Source organism: Dicentrarchus labrax, unplaced genomic scaffold (genome assembly GCF_905237075.1).
Source record: "Dicentrarchus labrax unplaced genomic scaffold, dlabrax2021, whole genome shotgun sequence".
In the NCBI taxonomy this organism is placed as follows: Eukaryota; Metazoa; Chordata; class Actinopteri; family Moronidae; genus Dicentrarchus; species Dicentrarchus labrax.
In genome coordinates this window covers 176,658-193,857 of record NW_026136762.1, presented here as the reverse complement: position 1 = coordinate 193,857, position 17,200 = coordinate 176,658, and the positions used below count along the sequence as shown (strand labels likewise).

The window sequence follows — 17,200 nt, the reverse complement described above, 5'->3', positions numbered from 1 at the left end:
AAATAGATTAAATGACACACATTGTGGATAATTGTTTGCACTTAATCATACTCTACATTTAAGTAACATGAACCTCTACTTGCCACATTTAAAGCAAAGTGTACAACAGTTGATTAGTGGACTTAAAGTAACTCCTTTAGTCCTTTAATTGGAGCCTAATGATGACAGTTCCAGTGGAGCACTGTTTATTCATTGTACAGTTTTGGACTACTTAAGCATTAAGCCGGTCCGCTATTGTCTGCCAGGCTTTCTCTCTTTCTTTAATTATGGCATTGGTATTGCCTTTGTTTCTTCTATCTTCCACCTCTTCATAGAACTCCATCAGGAGCTGTTGTTCAGCGACTCTTATCCATGTTCCCATCGGTGATTCTGTGAGCGATCGCGAGGTCTATTTCAGTATGCCGTGAACACGCACTTATCCCGACTATCTACACCTGGCTTAACATAGCCGCACCTTTTAATCCTGGCTCAGCAAACGTGCAACCGATTAAACCAGGATGCACCGAGCAGGCTAGGTCAAACTGCGCTTGCTCAATTATCCTGGATTTCTTTATCCTACTTTTGTGCAGTACCCCTCAGGATGTTAGCTTTGTCTTTGTGACTGACTGAGCAACATTAGCATCCAGAGCTAAACTGCTAGCGCTAATAAATCACAGCACAGGGACACATCAGTCCAATTCCCAAAACTTTTATTTCTTCCTTTTATGGCATGAAGTCTGGACCAACCTGACAAGGTCAAAGGTCAGACTGATAGAGGTGGTTTCAGATCTGAAGCTGCTGGCTTGCTCAGTGGTTCGGGGCAGCGTTGCTCATCTTCAACCAGCAACCTGCAGTAAAGACTAGTCAGTGAGAGCTGCAGCACCAGGATTTATTCAGACGGATTATTTACATCTCATTAAAACATCATCAGAAAGTACAAACAGCAGTGAGGAGGGACGGTGCGTTCAGGGACCAGCAGATAAAACATCCTCCTGACTCTTCACTCCATCACTGTCGAACTCACAAACACAAAGTGCTGATAAAGAATCAACACCACAGAGTTTACCTGAAGGTACAGGCTGTTCACAGAAGTACAGGGGATCATTTTAGCCAGAAAAATAAATAGATTAAAGATGTGTAACATTGGGCACCCGGTTAGCTCAGTGGGTAGAGCTGGCATCCCACGTACCGAGGCTGAGTCCATGCTGCAGCGGCCCAGGGTTCGAACCTGACCTGTGGCCCCTTGCTGCGTATCATCCCCTCTCTCTGTCTTCAGCTGTCATTATCATATAAAGACATGAAAATACTTTAAAATAAAAATTTGTGTAACCTTAAAAAGGAAGAAAAGGCCAAAATTAGTAATTGATAAAATTTATAAAATCAAACAGAAAATTTAAACAAAAAACGGCTGAAATTTTGATTTAACAAGTAAATAATTAAAAATAAAATGACTCCTGAAGAAAGAACAACTTATAATCAAAATGTAAAATCTTAAATGCTTCTTTCTTGTGTTTTCAGTTTCTGTGAAACATTTTAAGGTTTAAAGTTTAATTCCATTTTGACTTTTATTGTTTTCTTTTTGCATTTAAGCAGTTTTATTACTTTTAATGTTGAAAAAAATACAAACTTGTAATTCATGTGGACAGAATTAAATGTGTTATTCACAATGTAGGAAAATAATTCAATTAATTAAATTTATTTTAACGGTTTCTCTTTATTTGCAGTCTAATTAAACTCAGCAGCAGTAAAATAATAATTTTTTTATTTTATTTCTGGGTTGTCCTCCAAAGAAAAACAGATTTTTCATTCAAAATGTTAAAATAAACCTTAAAGACGTCACATTCATCTGTTTAAAATAAAAAACATTTAATTTCACGCTCCTTGAAAACATCACTATGACATCACACCATCAGCACGTGTAACACGTGACATCACAGAGTGACTCCTGATAATAAAAAAACACTTTTAATACTTTACACTTTTGCTCCTGAACAAACTTTAACAGAGTCTGAAAGACCTGGAAAACCTGGAGAGGTTTGAAATCAATAATAATGAATTCAAGGCTGAAAGGTTTAAATGTAACAAACTGCTGCTGCTCAGAGTTTATCGTTTCTTTTTACACAGTAAAATGTCTTCTCACATATTCGATCAATAATAACCAAAGTGATCGTTGTGTATCAGCTGATCTGTTATCAGCTATTTTAAATGCCCCAATATTGATTTCAGTTTGTGACTCTGAAATCCAGAATTAGAGTTTTTTATAGAAAAATAAAGCAAAAACAAAAATCTACAACAACCATTAATCAATCATTAATCAATCATTAATATATTTGTAAAAATCTAAACTTTTATGTGGTCAGACTCTGTTACAGTTTGTGTCTGCAGTCGCCACAGGGGGGCGCCAAGACACACGGATCAATAATACCTTCAATCAATCAACCAACCAATCAACCACCCAATCAATCAATCAATCAACCACCCAATCAATCAATCAGTGTGTAGAGATCCATTCATGAGGATGGGGTTTCACAGTTGAGATACACACACACACACACACACACACACACACACACACACACACACACACACACACACACACACGGAGGAGGCGGGCCCTGCGAGGACAGGTGAGTCTGTCAGCAGGTCAAACATTTGGCACAAAGTGAACACAGCAGAACCAGTCTGACCCAGTGCACCTGGTCCAGTGCACCTGGTCCAGACCAGCAGGTTGGTTCCAGGATCCAGTTTTAGTAAAAATAAATAAATGCAGATCTCAGAGTCCGGTCCAGGTTTAAAACCAGTTCTTTAAATACAACAAATCCAGACCAGGTTCCACATCTGAGCCACTAAAATCCAAAATGTAAATGAGACGGAGAGTAGTAAGGTCCAGGTCCTGGTGCTGTTAGTGGGCACCTTTAACCTTTAACCTCCTACAACTCAGAACCAGAGGGACAAACCGGTCTGGTCCTTTATAAACCGGTCTGGTCCGGGTAGAACCGGGTTGAACCGGGTAGAACCGGGTCAGACGTGGAGACGGGAGTGTCGCAGTTTCCACCTCCTGGATCGGACTTTGAAGAAGAAGAAGAGGAGCATGAGGAAGAGGCAGGAGCAGACGTACAGGACCACACAGAGACTCATGTCCACGCTGTTAAAGCCCAGACCCAGAATCCAAACCCCTCCTCCCCCACCTCCTCCCCCCAGACCCACAGCCTCCTCCCTCTCCTCCCTCTCCTCCCCCTCAGAACCTGGAGTCCGGGTTGAGCTTTCTTCTCCGGCTCCTTCCTCTCTTCTCCTCCTCCTCCTCGTTGCTCCTCTTGAGGCCGGCTGGTCTGCACAGGGACGAGATCAGGATCAGGAGGAGGGAGTCGTGGGGGAGTCAGGGAGTATTTGGGGGACAGGTTGGAGGCTCCGTAGTGTTGTCGCAGGAAGTGGAGGACGTTGTCTTGGTTCCAGACGTGGACGCCGTTTTTCTCCTCGTGGCAGGAGGAGCAGAGGGAGGGGCTCGGCCACGGAGCTTTAGGGAAGAGTGGGTCATCACTCAGGGAGCCTGGGGGAAGAAGGAGAGGAGGGGGAGGAACAGGGAGGAGGAACAGGGAGGAGGTGATATACATTTACTTTACTATGAGCTAAGTTAGCATAGCCCTGATCAACCAAACTCTATTCAGAAAACAACCATTTTAACAGCTAACAGCTGTGTGTGTGTGTGTGTGTGTGTGTGTGTGTGTGTGTGTGTGTGTGTGTGTGTGTGTGTGTGTGTGTGTGTGTGTGTGTGTGTGTGTGTGTGTGTGTGTGTGTGTGTGTGTGTGTGTGTGTGTGTGTGTGTGTGTGTGTGTGTGTGTGTGTGTGTGTGTGTGTGTGTGTGTGTGTCTGTGTGTGTGTGTGTGTGTGTGTGTGTGTGTGTGTGTCTGTGTGTGTGTCTGTGTGTGTGTGTGTGTGTGTGTGTGTGTGTGTGTGTGTGTGTGTGTGTGTCTGTGTGTGTGTGTGTGTGTGTGTGTGTGTGTGTGTGTGTGTGTGTGTGTGTGTGTGTGTGTGTGTGTGTGTGTGTGTGTGTGTGTGTGTGTGTGTGTGTGTCTGTGTGTGTGTGTGTGTGTGTGTGTGTCTGTGTGTGTGTGTGTGTGTGTGTGTTGTGTGTGTGTGTGTGTCTGTGTGTGTGTGTGTGTGTGTCTGTGTGTGTGTGTGTGTGTGTGTGTGTGTGTGTGTGTGTGTGTGTGTGTGTGTGTGTGTGTGTGTGTGTGTGTGTGTGTGTGTGTGTGTGTGTGTGTGTGTGTGTGTGTGTGTGTGTGTGTGTGTGTACCAGCCAGTCTGTAGTTGACCCTGTTGTGTTGGTTCCACAGCCACAGGATCTGGTCCTCTCGGTTCTGGACTCGGTCCAGAGTGGCGGACGCCGCCTGTTCGAAGTGTCGGCCACACTGCTCGCAGCCGAAGAACGTCCTGATGTACCGACGCATCACCTGCAGCACCGGGGCGGCCTCGCCCTCCAGACCTGCACGAGACATCACACACAGGTAGACCTTCAGTCTGCTGGTCTCAGGTGGTCCAGGAAGTGTGTGTGTGTGTGTGTGTGTGTGTGTGTGTGTGTGTGTGTGTGTACCTGTGTTTTCCAGTGCGGTTGGTGTGGCATCATGTTGGACGGTGAGGACGTGGAACAGAGTCCAGAGGGAACATGGGTAACCTCGAAGCCCCGTCCTGCTCCCCTGGCAACCAACCCAGCGAAGCTCCGCCCCCAGGAACACACCTGAGATCTGGACAGGAAACAGGAAGTCAGCTACTGCTGTGTGTGTGTGTGTGTATGTGTGTGTGTGTGTGTGTGTGTGTGTGTGTGTGTGTCTCACCCTCATCTTGTTGTCCACCAGGTCCAGGACTGCCTGGTAGGGGATTCGCTGCAGCGGCAGACTAAGCAGCCAATCAGAGAGAGTCTCCATCAGCTTCACCACGGAGCCCCCACCTGGATACAGCTGCACAGACAGACAGGTAGAGAGACAGAGAGACAGGTAGAGAGACAGAGAGACAGGTAGAGAGACTAAGTGAATCGAGCAGGAAGTTCTTTATTCCTCATATCGGCCATTTTGCATTAGAATTCATTATAAACACTATGTGACCTCTGCAGGCTTTATAGTAGCTGTATACAGCTGGAACCAGAGGCAGACAGAACCAGAGACACACGGACTCTAACGTGGTCACTACAGTACTGTCGTTACCTTGGCAACCAAAGTGACAAAGTCCTTAAAGATCTTCAGCTCCTCCCCCTCCAGGGTATTATGGGTAGCCAGCTCGACCCTCAGCAGGTAGTGCAGGGCCGACTCCAGATCAGCTGTGTACACCTTCCACCTGCAGAGAGACACGACCTGGTTTACTGACGGGTCAACGAGCCGGTCTACGAGCCGGTCTACGAGCCGATCTGATCCCGCCTCCCTCACCTGTGGAAGTCCCTCCAGGGCTCTGTGCTCTGGCGGTCTGGCAGCGCCCCCGTCTGTCCTCCACTGGAACTGCTGCTGATGGACTTGGACCGGCGCTGGACTCCCGGCAGCGTCCTCAACAGGGAGGAGAAGAAGAAACGCAACTTCTTCTCCCTGAAGAAGAAAAATAGTATTTACATATTTATTGATTAATTTTATTTGTACCATACAAACAGTTTGTATTCTAATCAATAAATACATTTATATTAATTAGGGCTGTCAAAATTAATGTGTTAACGCGTGATGATTAATTTCTGGAATTAACAGCGCTAATTTTTTTAACGCATTCCCGCCTTGTTTTACCCACAATTCAACCCCGCAGCGTTCATTCCTTGTCGCGTAAACAGCATGGCTGACACGAGCGACAGATTCAGAGTCAGATGAAGAGATGCAACCTGACAGAGACATACACAGGTACGGAGCAGAGCCAAGCATAAGTATGGAGGACTGCCCCATGCAGTGGTGGGCTGCTCCTTCAGGAGCACATGACAAGCTCAAGATTCAAGATTCAAGATTCAAGAACTTTATTTGCCGTTTGTGCTTGCACACATAAGAACTCTTGTGCGGTTGTTTGTTCAGAGAGTCAAGTAAAGTTAAAAAGACACACAGAAAGACACATAAATCTATAAAACATATACTCTAGAGATAAAAAGAAAGTGCATAAAATCCTATATAAAAGGGAAACTGAAAGCATTGTAAATTGGACAGGTATATTGCACAGGCCAAGGAGACAATATAATATAATATGATATGCTATGAGGTAGGTCAGGACATCAGTTCATTTTGTTTTGGCCAAGAGTCTCCCTGCTTGCCCGCAAATATCTAGTGACTCCTGTATCCACGGTTCCATGCGAACGACTCTTCTCAGTCGCAGGCCATATTGTTCAGAAGAAACGGTCCGCTTTACATTCAGAAAATGTTAGTTTGCCTTAGCAACTGGCTAAAAGATGAATAAATAAAAGGTAAAAGGGCCACATGTAATTGTGTGAAAGTGGAGTTGTTTGTTCAAAAAGAAAAACATTCCATTCACCTATCCTGTATTTGCTAAAAAAAGAGAGCAATGGCTAACTTGCCAAAATTGTTTAGAATTAAATTATTTTTTTGGATTTGTCATTAATAAAAAACAAATGTAATATAGACCGATCTCTAACCTCCCCTTCCTCTCTAAGATTCTGGAGAAAGTAGTCGCCAAAGAGTTGTGTGACTTTCTACATAACAATAGTTTATTTGAGGATTTTCAGTTAGGATTTAGAGTTCATCATAGCACAGAGACAGCTCTGGTTAAAGTTAATAATGACCTTCTGATTACTTCTGACAATGGACTTGTCTCTGTACTTGTATTATTAGATCTTAGTGCTGCATTTGACACCATTGACCATGATATTCTTTTACAGAGACTGGAGCATCAAATTGGCATTAAAGGAACCGTACTAAGCTGGTTTAAGTCATATTTATCAGATCGTTCGCCGTTTGTACATGTTAACGATGAATCTTCAATAAATACTACAGTTAGTCATGGCGTTCCACAAGGTTCTGTACTTGGACCAATACTATTTACTTTATATATGCTCCCTTTAGGCAACAATATTAGGAATCACTCCATTAACTTTCACTGTTATGCAGATGATACGCAGTTATATCTATCGATCAAGCCCGATGAAATTAATCAATTATCTAAATTACAAACATGTCTTAAGGACATAAAATCCTGGATGACCTGCAATTTTCTGATGTTAAACTCAGAAAAAAATGAAATTCTTGTTCTTGGCCCCAAAAACCTTAGAGACTCACTGTCTAAAGATATAGTTACTCTAGATGGCATTACCTTGGCCTCTAGCACCACTGTCAGGAATCTTGGAGTTATCTTTGATCAGGATTTGTCTTTTAACTCCCACATAAAGCAGACCTCTAGGACCGCCTTCTTTCATTTAGGTAATATTAAAAAATTAGACACATCCTATCACAGACAGATGCAGAAAAACTAATCCATGCATTTGTTACTTCAAGGCTGGATTACTGCAACTCTTTATTATCAGGTTGCCCCAATAAGTCCATTAAAACGCTCCAATTAATTCAGAACGCTGCAGCACGAGTACTGACAGGAACTAGAAAAAGAGATCACATCTCTCCTGTACTAGCTTCTCTGCATTGGCTCCCTGTAAAATGTAGAATAGAATTTAAAATCCTCCTCCTCACCTATAAAGCTCTTCATGGTCAGGCCCCTTCATATCTTAAAGAGCTCATAGTACTCTATTACCCCACTAGAACACTACGTTCTCTGAATGCTGGGCTACTTGTGGTTCCTATAGTCTCTAAAAGTAGAACAGGAGCCAGAGCCTTCAGTTACCAAGCTCCTCTCCTGTGGAACCAGCTTCCAGTTGTGGTTCTGGAGGCAGACACCCTCACCACATTCAAGAGTAGGCTTAAGACATTCCTCTTTGATAAAGCTTATAGTTAGGGCTGGATCAGGTGAGTCCTGAACCATCCCTTAGTTATGCTGCTATAGGCCTAGTATATCGGGGGATTTCCCATGGTGCACTGAGCTCCTCTCTTCCTCTCTCTTTCTGCACTCATTCATGTTCCATTAATGCATGTTACTAACTTCACTTCTTCCCCGGAGTTCTTGTACTTTCTCGCAGGTTCTCATGGATCCTGGTGGAGCCTCCTGCCATGGTCCTGCTTGACTGCCATTGCCAATATCACTGATATTAGTGTTATTATTATTATAAGTATTATTATTGCTACGGTTAGGGTTAGTTGTTGTTGCTGTTGTCATGTTCATCATCATCAGTCACTACTATTAGTGTAGTTGTTGCTACTGTTGTTGCTGTGCACCTGTCTGTCTGTCTGTCTGTCTCTCTCTCTCTCTCTCTCACCCCAACTGGTCGAGACAGACGACCACCCACCTAGAGCCGGAGGATCTGTCCTAGGTTTCTGCCTTTTAACAGGCAGTTTTTCCTTGCCCTTGTCTCCAAGGTCTTGCTCATGGTGGTACTGAGTCTCTCTCTCTCTCTATTTGAAAAGTGTCCTGAGATAACTTCTGTTATGAATCGGCGCTATACAAATAAAATTGAATTGAATTGAATATCCGCTCCTTGTCATTTATCTTTCTGTTCTGAGAACAGTACACAGAAAATGTGAATTTTTCAGTCATATTTAGGATTGTGATTAATCGAAATTAATTCAAGAAACCTTGTGATAAATTAGATTAAAATGTTTAATCATTTGACAGCCCTAATATTAATTAATGATATTATCTGGATTATGTCATTGTTTCTGTGTGTGTGTGTGTGTGTGTGTGTGTGTGTGTGTGTGTTCACTCACACGTGCAGGTGTGTGTGTGATGCGTTCGGGTGCAGCAGGTAGACGGAGGGGAAGGTTGTGATCTTCAGAGCGTCCAGCAGGGGGAGATCAGAGCTCAGAGCTCTCTTCACCTCCACACCGGAGTACTGCAGCAGGTCCAGGATCACCTGACAGACAGACAGACAGACAGACAGACAGACAGACAGACAGACAGGCAGGCAGACAGGCAGGCAGTTAGAGGATCTGCTTTTCAGTCCCAGTTGAACTTCTTCAGTCTGTATCTCCGTCCTACCTCTCGTCCTACGTAGGAGTCTGGTTCCTCTACGATGATGGCGGTGTAGTGATCTGATCTTTGACCCAACAGAGGGAGCAGCTCCACAGAGCTACAGACAGACAGACGGACAGACACACAGACAGACAGACAGACAGAAAGGCGGTCATTATTGATCAATCTGTTTAAGCAATAATAATTAATAATTAAAGCTGCAAGCAGCGTTGGGCGGGACCTCGCACTCCACGCAACTCAGGGCGTGCTGCAGCCGCATCACATGCCGTTGTAACACGTGCGGACAACAACATGAACATTTTACGTAAAACAGCACAGAATTGCCATGCAGCGCTTACTTCCTGTTGCCAGTAGGTGGCGCACTCACTACATCTGAATATTATCATGTAGACGTGTTCAGGGCCGGACTGTTATGAAACATGTCAAGTTTCAAAATGGCCGACTTCCTGTGGGGTTTCGGGTATGGGTCCATGGGTATGGGTTTTGGTATGTGAGCTCCAGGCACCACTCTGCACGTGACCTGTGAATTTCATATTCATAACTATTACGGTCTCCGCACAGTGATTTACAGTGAAGCATCCTACCAAGTTTCATTCTAATCACACGTGCCGTTGCAGAGATATAAACTTCTTCATTTTAAAGAGCGCCACCTAGTGGTGATGGCCTGAAATTGTGTACGGTGCCTAAGGAAGACATGAGGAACTATGGACCCAAGTTTGGTGTCAATCGGCATACCAATGTTGAGAAATGGTCCTCTTCCTTTTTGACGAAAAATCTACAGGAAGTGTTAAAATTTCAAAAATGTTCGAATTAATTTTTTTGCCATGGCGGTCCCCAGGTGCTAGGTGAAAAATGTCATACGAATCGGACAAAGCGTGCAGGGGGACCACAAAAGAGTAGTTTAAGGACATTTTGCGCTCTAACGGAAAAAAATTATAGGCGGAAGTGGGCGGGGCCTATATGGAGAGATTCAGCTTTATTCACCGAACGCGTGGATATAAGGTTTATGAATGTGCAACAAACTATGGAGAAGTTATTAGCCTAAACGCACTTTTTATGATAATGGCGCCAACTAGTGGCCGACCTGAAAGTGACAAATAGAATATAACATTTTTCACCAGGCCTGACAACTCTGCCAAATAAAATTGAGTTTTCGTATATGTTCAGGGGGGGAAAACGCAGTCGAAGTGGCCTAAAAATAATAATACGTAAGAAATCGAGCAAAAACAATAGGGACTTCCAGCGGTCGCTGGCTTGGTCCCTAAATATAAATAAAGCTGAACTCAGGTAACTGATCCCAGAGTTCCTCTGTAGGTCTTATTGATGCATTGAGGAAACAGCGGTACGATCAGCGATCAATAACACTTCAATAAGGAGAAACTGTATCAGACTATTGATTCAGAGGTTTCAGTCTTATAATCAATAATTCTCTAAATATATTTAATCTTCAAAAGTGTGTAATATGACAGCAAAGTGCTTGTTGTGTGTTTGGTATTTTTATTGAGAAATAACTGATTGATTGATTGATTGATACTTAAAGTCCCTGTTTGTGTTTTTCATTGATTTCAATGGGAATCATTGACTGTTTATAAAGGAGCTGCTGATTAATCAACTAATCGCTTAATCAGTATGTGAGAACCTCAGCAGCTCACAGTATGTTCTGAGGAGCTGTCTGGTTCTGATTGGTTCTAACTGGTTCTGATTGGTTCTAACTGGTTCTGACTGGTTCTGATTGGTTCTGATTGGTTCTAACTGGTTCTAACTGGTTCTGATTGGTTCTGATTGGTTCTGATGGGTTCTGATGGGTTCTGGTTGGTTCTGGTTGGTTCTGTCTGGTTCTGATTGGTTCTGATTGGTTCTGATTGGTTCTGATTGGTTCTGGTACCTGTGTGGTTCCAGTGGAGGACAGTGATCAGGCCAGTCCAGCTTGGTGTGGTTCTGCAGGATGTTCACCATCAACTGTCTCACTGACTGGATCTCCCTGTCTGCACCTGGAGATAGACAGACAGTTACAGAGGCAGACAGACAGTTACAGAGATAGACAGACGGTTACAGAGACGGACAGACGGTTACAGAGACAGACAGACGGTTACAGAGACAGAGAGACGGTTACAGAGACAGACAGACAGTGACAAAAACAGACAGTATAATTTGTCATGACAGGCAGTGTGAGACAGGTAATGTGAGACAGGCAGTGTGAGACAGGTAGTGTGAGTGTGTCTCACCTCTGTAGGTCGTCCCTCTGTCTGTCTCTGGACTGTGAGCTCTAAAATACTAAAGACAATAATAATAATAACAATAATAAAAATAATGTTACACTTTAACTCTGATACACATTAATACACAGTACAACTATATAGTGAACTATACCTCTCTCTAGTATATATATATATATATATATAATATATATATATAATATATAATATATTATATATATATATATTATATATATATAATATATAATATATATATATATATATAATATATAATATATTATATATATATATATATATATATATATATATATATATATATGTATAATATATAAGAAAAGCTTCAAAATGCAAAAAGAAGAAACAGCAAGAGACAAAAAATGAAATCGAATCGACAGTTTATTGGAAACTGAATTTAAAGTCAAACAGGCTGTTTATCACCTTAAAAAACCTAAAAACAGAACTAAACTCTACTTTCTATATTTAGCTAAGAGTTTATTGTTTATCTTATATTGTATTTTTTTATACCTCTTTTATTTTCTATACAAGTGTTTTGTAAGCTGCTGGAAATTCAATTTCCTTGAGGGAGTCATCCCAAAGGGATCAATAAAGAGAGGTCTAAAAATTCTCTCATCAGACAATAAAACTCTTTCAATGTCTCGTGTGTGGCGTGGGAGGAGGCGTGGCCTTTGAAGATGTTCTTCAGACGCTGTCTGATGGTTATCGGGCTGCAGTCAGCATCAGTAAGGGCCTTAGTTTGGGTCGAGGATCGGTCTGTGTCTTCACAGAAAGCCTGTTGGATCCTGCGGCTCATAGCAGGTGAAATTGTTTTGGATCCACTTAACTTTTTTGTCCCGTAACCTTCAGAACCTTTTAAGAAATATGAAATGACGTCTTACTGCTTCCAACCTCGGCAGCGATGGCGAGTTGTGAGAGGCCTTCACGTGTAACAATCCTGCTACGTTCAGAGACTTTACCATCAGGGGTTAATGACAGAATGTCTGAGAGACAATTACATTAAAGATTTCTGAAGAGATTTTAACTTTTTAAGGCGATAATATTAAACTGATCAGCTGATAATCAACCTGTTTGACTTTAAATTCAGTTTCCAACAAATTGCTGACTCAATATATACATACTTGGATATACTGTCAGGGCTCCAGACTAACTTTTTGCATTGGTTGCACCATGCATCATTCACATTATATGAAAGTTATGGAGAGCGATAAAAAGGTGACGTTAAAGGCGACGCAATTAAAAATTTGGTGCACCTACATTTTGTGCTGGTGCACCTAAAAAAAAAAAGTTAGATGCACCAGCACAAAATGTAGGTGCACCCACATTTTTAAACAAGGATAAGGTGTAGAGAAATGCTTGTCTTTATTTGAAGCACAATTATATATAAAAAGAAAAATAAAGTGTTTAAAGTGCTTCACTGAGCTGAAATTGAAACTAAATTTCAAACTAAAACACTAAGCAAAATAAAACATTTCCAAATTAAAGTTCGATACGAAACGTTGTTGACCCGCTCACGAATGCACTATTTCCATCCATATTCTGACAGCACTCCTGATAGTACACGCAGTGCATTACGTTACGTCCTTTGTTGAACCTCAGCCAGGGAACTTGTTTCAGCCAGTCCTGTCTGAAGGAATATATTTTGACCTTTTTAATTTGGGTCTCGGAGCCGGGCTCTATCCCAGACTCGGTTGTCTCCTCCTCTGGTTCCGAATCTGATGCTGTCGCCGAAGGACCGGGGCTCGGCAATTTTTAAACACACGCAACTTAGCGCGGTGAACAGGACCACAGCCAATCAGAGGCAAAGACCCGCCCGAGCTCTGTCTCTTATTGGTTTAGAACACGATATGATCTTACCATGAGTGTGTGAGTTCGCTCACAGGAGAACACAGAGAGATGATGCGCTTGCGAAATAAATGTATGTTTTCACCCGGGCAGCGTCAGGTGCACCAGTGCGACCTAGAAAAATTATTAGTCGCACTCTTAAAAATGTTGGTCGCACTCTGGAGCCCTGACTGTATATCTATAGTATATACAACTATATATATTATATCATTATATATATATATATATATATAAACTATATAAAGTGTGGAGACGTACTTTGAACGTTGGGTAGAACTTGATGCTGAACTCTTTACAGACGTCAAAGTTTTCCTCCTGAGCGCAATCCAACACTGCTACAGAGACAGCCTGCTGCCAGTCTGAGAGACAGACAGGGGGAGAGACAAACAGAGAGACAGACAGACATTAATAAAACCTTTTGATAAACAATCTGATGTATAATGTCTCAGTTTGTACATGTTAACGATGAATCTTCAATAAATACCACAGTTAGTCATGGAGTTCCACAAGGTTCTGTACTTGGACCAATACTATTTACTTTATGCTCCCTTTAGGCAACATTATTAGGAATCACTCCATTAACTTAAACTGTTATGCAGATGATACGCAGTTATATCTATCAATCAAGCCTGATGAAATTAATCAATTATCTAAATTACAAACATGTCTTAAGGACATAAAATCCTGGATGACCTGCAATTTTCTGATGTTAAACTCAGAAAAAAACGAAATTCTTGTACTTGGCCCCAAAAACCTTAGAGACTCACTGTCTAAAGATATAGTTACTCTAGATGGCATTACCTTGGCCTCTAGCACCACTGTCAGAAATCTTGGAGTTATCTTTGATCAGGATTTGTCATTTAACTCCCACATAAAGCAAACCTCTAGGACCGCCTTCTTTCATTTACGTAATATTAGAAAAAATTAGACACATACTATCACAGACAGATGCAGAAAAACTAATCCATGCATTTGTTACTTCAAGGCTGGATTACTGCAACTCTTTATTATCAGGTTGCCCCAATAAGTCCATTAAAACGCTCCAATTAATTCAGAACGCTGCAGCACGAGTACTGACAGGAACTAGAAAAAGAGATCACATCTCTCCTGTACTAGCTTCTCTGCATTGGCTCCCTATAAAATTTAGAATTGAATTTAAAATCCTCCTCCTCACCTATAAAGCTCTTCATGGTCAGGCCCCTTCATATCTTAAAGAGCTCATAGTACCCTATTACCCCACTAGAACACTACGTTCTCTGAATGCTGGGCTACTTGTGGTTCCTATAGTCTCCTAAAAGTAGAACAGGAGCCAGAGCCTTCAGTTACCAAGCTCCTCTCCTGTGGAACCAGCTTCCAGTTGTGGTTCGGGGGGCAGACACCCTCACCACATTCAAGAGTAGGCTTAAGACATTCCTCTTTGATAAAGCTTATAGTTAGGGCTGGATCAGGTGAGTCCTGAACCATCCCTTAGTTATGCTGCTATAGGCCTAGACTATCGGGGGATTTCCCATGGTGCACTGAGCTCGATCTCTCTCTCTCTCTCTCTCTCTCTCTCTCTCTCTCTCTCTCTCACCCCAACTGGTCGAGACAGACGACCACCCACCTAGAGCCGGAGGATCTGTCCTAGGTTTCTGCCTTTTAACAGGCAGTGTTTCCTTGCCCTTGTCTCCAAGGTCTTGCTCATGGTGGTACTGTTGGGTCTCTGTAAATAATGTTTTAAAGAGTTCGGTCTAGACCTGCTCTATTTGAAAAGTGTCCTGAGATAACTTCTGTTATGAATTGGTGCTATACAAATAAAATTGAACTTGATCTCAAACATTCAATAACAAATTTGATTGAAAACATTTTAATATGTTCATTAAGTTTATTAGTATTGATTAAGGAACAGCTGGTTGTCTTCAGTTGATATTAATAACTCTATTGATACTATTGATTATTGGTATTGTTGTTGATTTGCCTCACTGACTTCAAACCCTTCAGCACAGACAGACAGACAGACAGAGTAAACAATGAAGTAAAAGAAACACTGTCTGTCTGTCTGTCTGTCTGTCTCTCAGGATTCGGGGGGTTTTAGGGTCTTTGTCTCTCAGACGACCTTTGACTCCGACAGCAGGTCCACATATAGAGTGTGTATGTGTGTGTGTGTGTTAGAGGGGCAGCTGGTCTCCAGTTGAATCATTCCCCAGAGGGTTGGAGGCAGCAGACTGATTCCCACAGTGTGTGTGTTACTGTGTGTGTGTGTGTGTGTGTGTGTGTGTGTGTGTGTGTGTGTGTGTGTGTGTGTGTGTGTGTACTGTGTATGTGTGTGTGTGTTCGTGTGTGTGTGTGTGTGTGTGTGTGTGTGTGTGTGTGTGTTGTGTGTGTGTGTTACTGTGTGTGTGTGTTACTGTGTGTGTGTGTGTGTGTGTTACTGTGTGTGTGTGTGTGTGTGTTACTGTGTGTGTGTGTGTGTGTGTGTGTTACTGTGTGTGTGTGTGTGTGTGTGTGTGTGTGTGTGTGTGTGTCTTTGACTTTTTGTATAAGTTTATATATTTATTTATCATTTTCTCCATTAATCGATTATCTGTATCTTATTATTGATCATAAAGAAACTGAATTAGCTTCCTGCTAGGGTTCAATGGTAGCTATGCTAAGAGCCTCTAATGATGGCTGCTGGTTATTTTAATGAGGTCAAATAAAATCTCGTTTGACTTCCTGGAACAGCTTAATGAACTCAGGTGTCACCTGTCGGTTGCCTGGAAACATGAGCTCCTTCCTGGGTTACCTGTAAGAGCTAATGTGTGTGTGTGTGTGTGTGTGTGTGTGTGTGTGTGTGTGTGTGTGTGTGTGTGTGTGTGTGTGTGGGGCTGCCCAGAGGGACGGTGACGGGTCACAGGAACATAATATATAATAATATATAATAATATATAATAATATATAATGTGAGCTTCAGGTACTCCCCACAGTGAGAGTCAGTGCTGGACCGGAAGTCACATCTGTCTGTTAATAACACACATCTGTCTCCAGCTGCTTCCTCTGTTACTGAACACTCAGAGAATATAAATCTGTTTACAATGAGCTGCTTTAAACCAGAGAGACATTATTGGACGCAATCACTCCACCACTCAGAACTTCATTTAAAAATCTGCTACTTTTCACTCGCTTCCCGCAACTTAAACCTAGCAGCAGCTGCGGGAGTCACGCTGGATTTCACCGGGATCACCTGTTGATTTCTGGATTTTATTGCAGCCGAATGACAGAGAGGATGAAACAGAACCAGGAAACACAACAAGTGATACTTTAACATGTATCGTCTTTTTATCGATTAACCGGGAATGAAATAAATAGCATATTTTGAATGGAGTCTGGTGTTGTTGTTGACAAAGAGGAACCAAAGCGAGTGTTAGCTGCGGTACCTTTGACGTCCTGGGCCAGGGCCTTCCAGGTGCTGGAGTACTGGATGCAGTGTCCACACCAGGACGAGTAGAACTGGACCAACCAGGCCGAGGACGAGTTACTGACGGTGGGCTTCAGGCTGCTGCTGCTCAGGATCACCAGCGGGTCCTCCTCCGTGTACAGGCGGGCGGCGGTCCCCACACAGCCGGGGACGAGCCAGAGGACGACCGCGGCTTTCAACCAGCACCGGAGCATCGCTGCGGTCCGGGGAGAGGCACACCGAGAGCGGGCTGTCAGAGAGCCGGAGAGTCCGAGCCGAGGAGCAGCACCGGGAGCCGGGGAGACATGAGAGCAGCTGCTCGGCTAACGGCGACGTGTGTTTACCGCAGAGATCGGCGGGGACGACAGAGGGCTCACTCCGGTACCGGAACCGGAACCCAAAGAACTACAACGAGCTGAACACTAAATAAATCTATATTTATAACATCAGAACATAATCTGTGTCAGTTTATACACACACATAGTGATCAGTGCTGGTTGCTATGGTAACGGCACCCGTTTTAATTCTACAGGCTTTATTAGTGAAACATGTTTTTATAATAACAACATTAACACAACACAGCAGTTAATAATATATAATAATATAACAATAATAATATACACAGTGTGTCAGTAATGTCATCAAATCAGTTAAAACAAACAAACAAACAAACAAACAAACAAAT

General features: G+C 42.7%; 1 protein-coding gene across 1 annotated transcript; it reads right to left on the bottom strand.

Moving 5' to 3' along the window:
* Positions 1-847: 847 nt before the first annotated feature.
* qsox2 (quiescin Q6 sulfhydryl oxidase 2) lies at positions 848-16,882 on the bottom strand. The gene is given in 13 exon segments (XM_051393719.1): positions 848-3,249; positions 3,252-3,526; positions 4,274-4,462; positions 4,571-4,721; positions 4,812-4,934; positions 5,178-5,307; positions 5,397-5,549; positions 8,760-8,905; positions 9,031-9,121; positions 10,910-11,015; positions 11,250-11,298; positions 13,359-13,459; positions 16,496-16,882. Coding segments are annotated over 13 exon segments (1,998 nt in total). The 5' UTR covers positions 16,731-16,882; the 3' UTR covers positions 848-3,000.
* Positions 16,883-17,200: the final 318 nt, after the last annotated feature.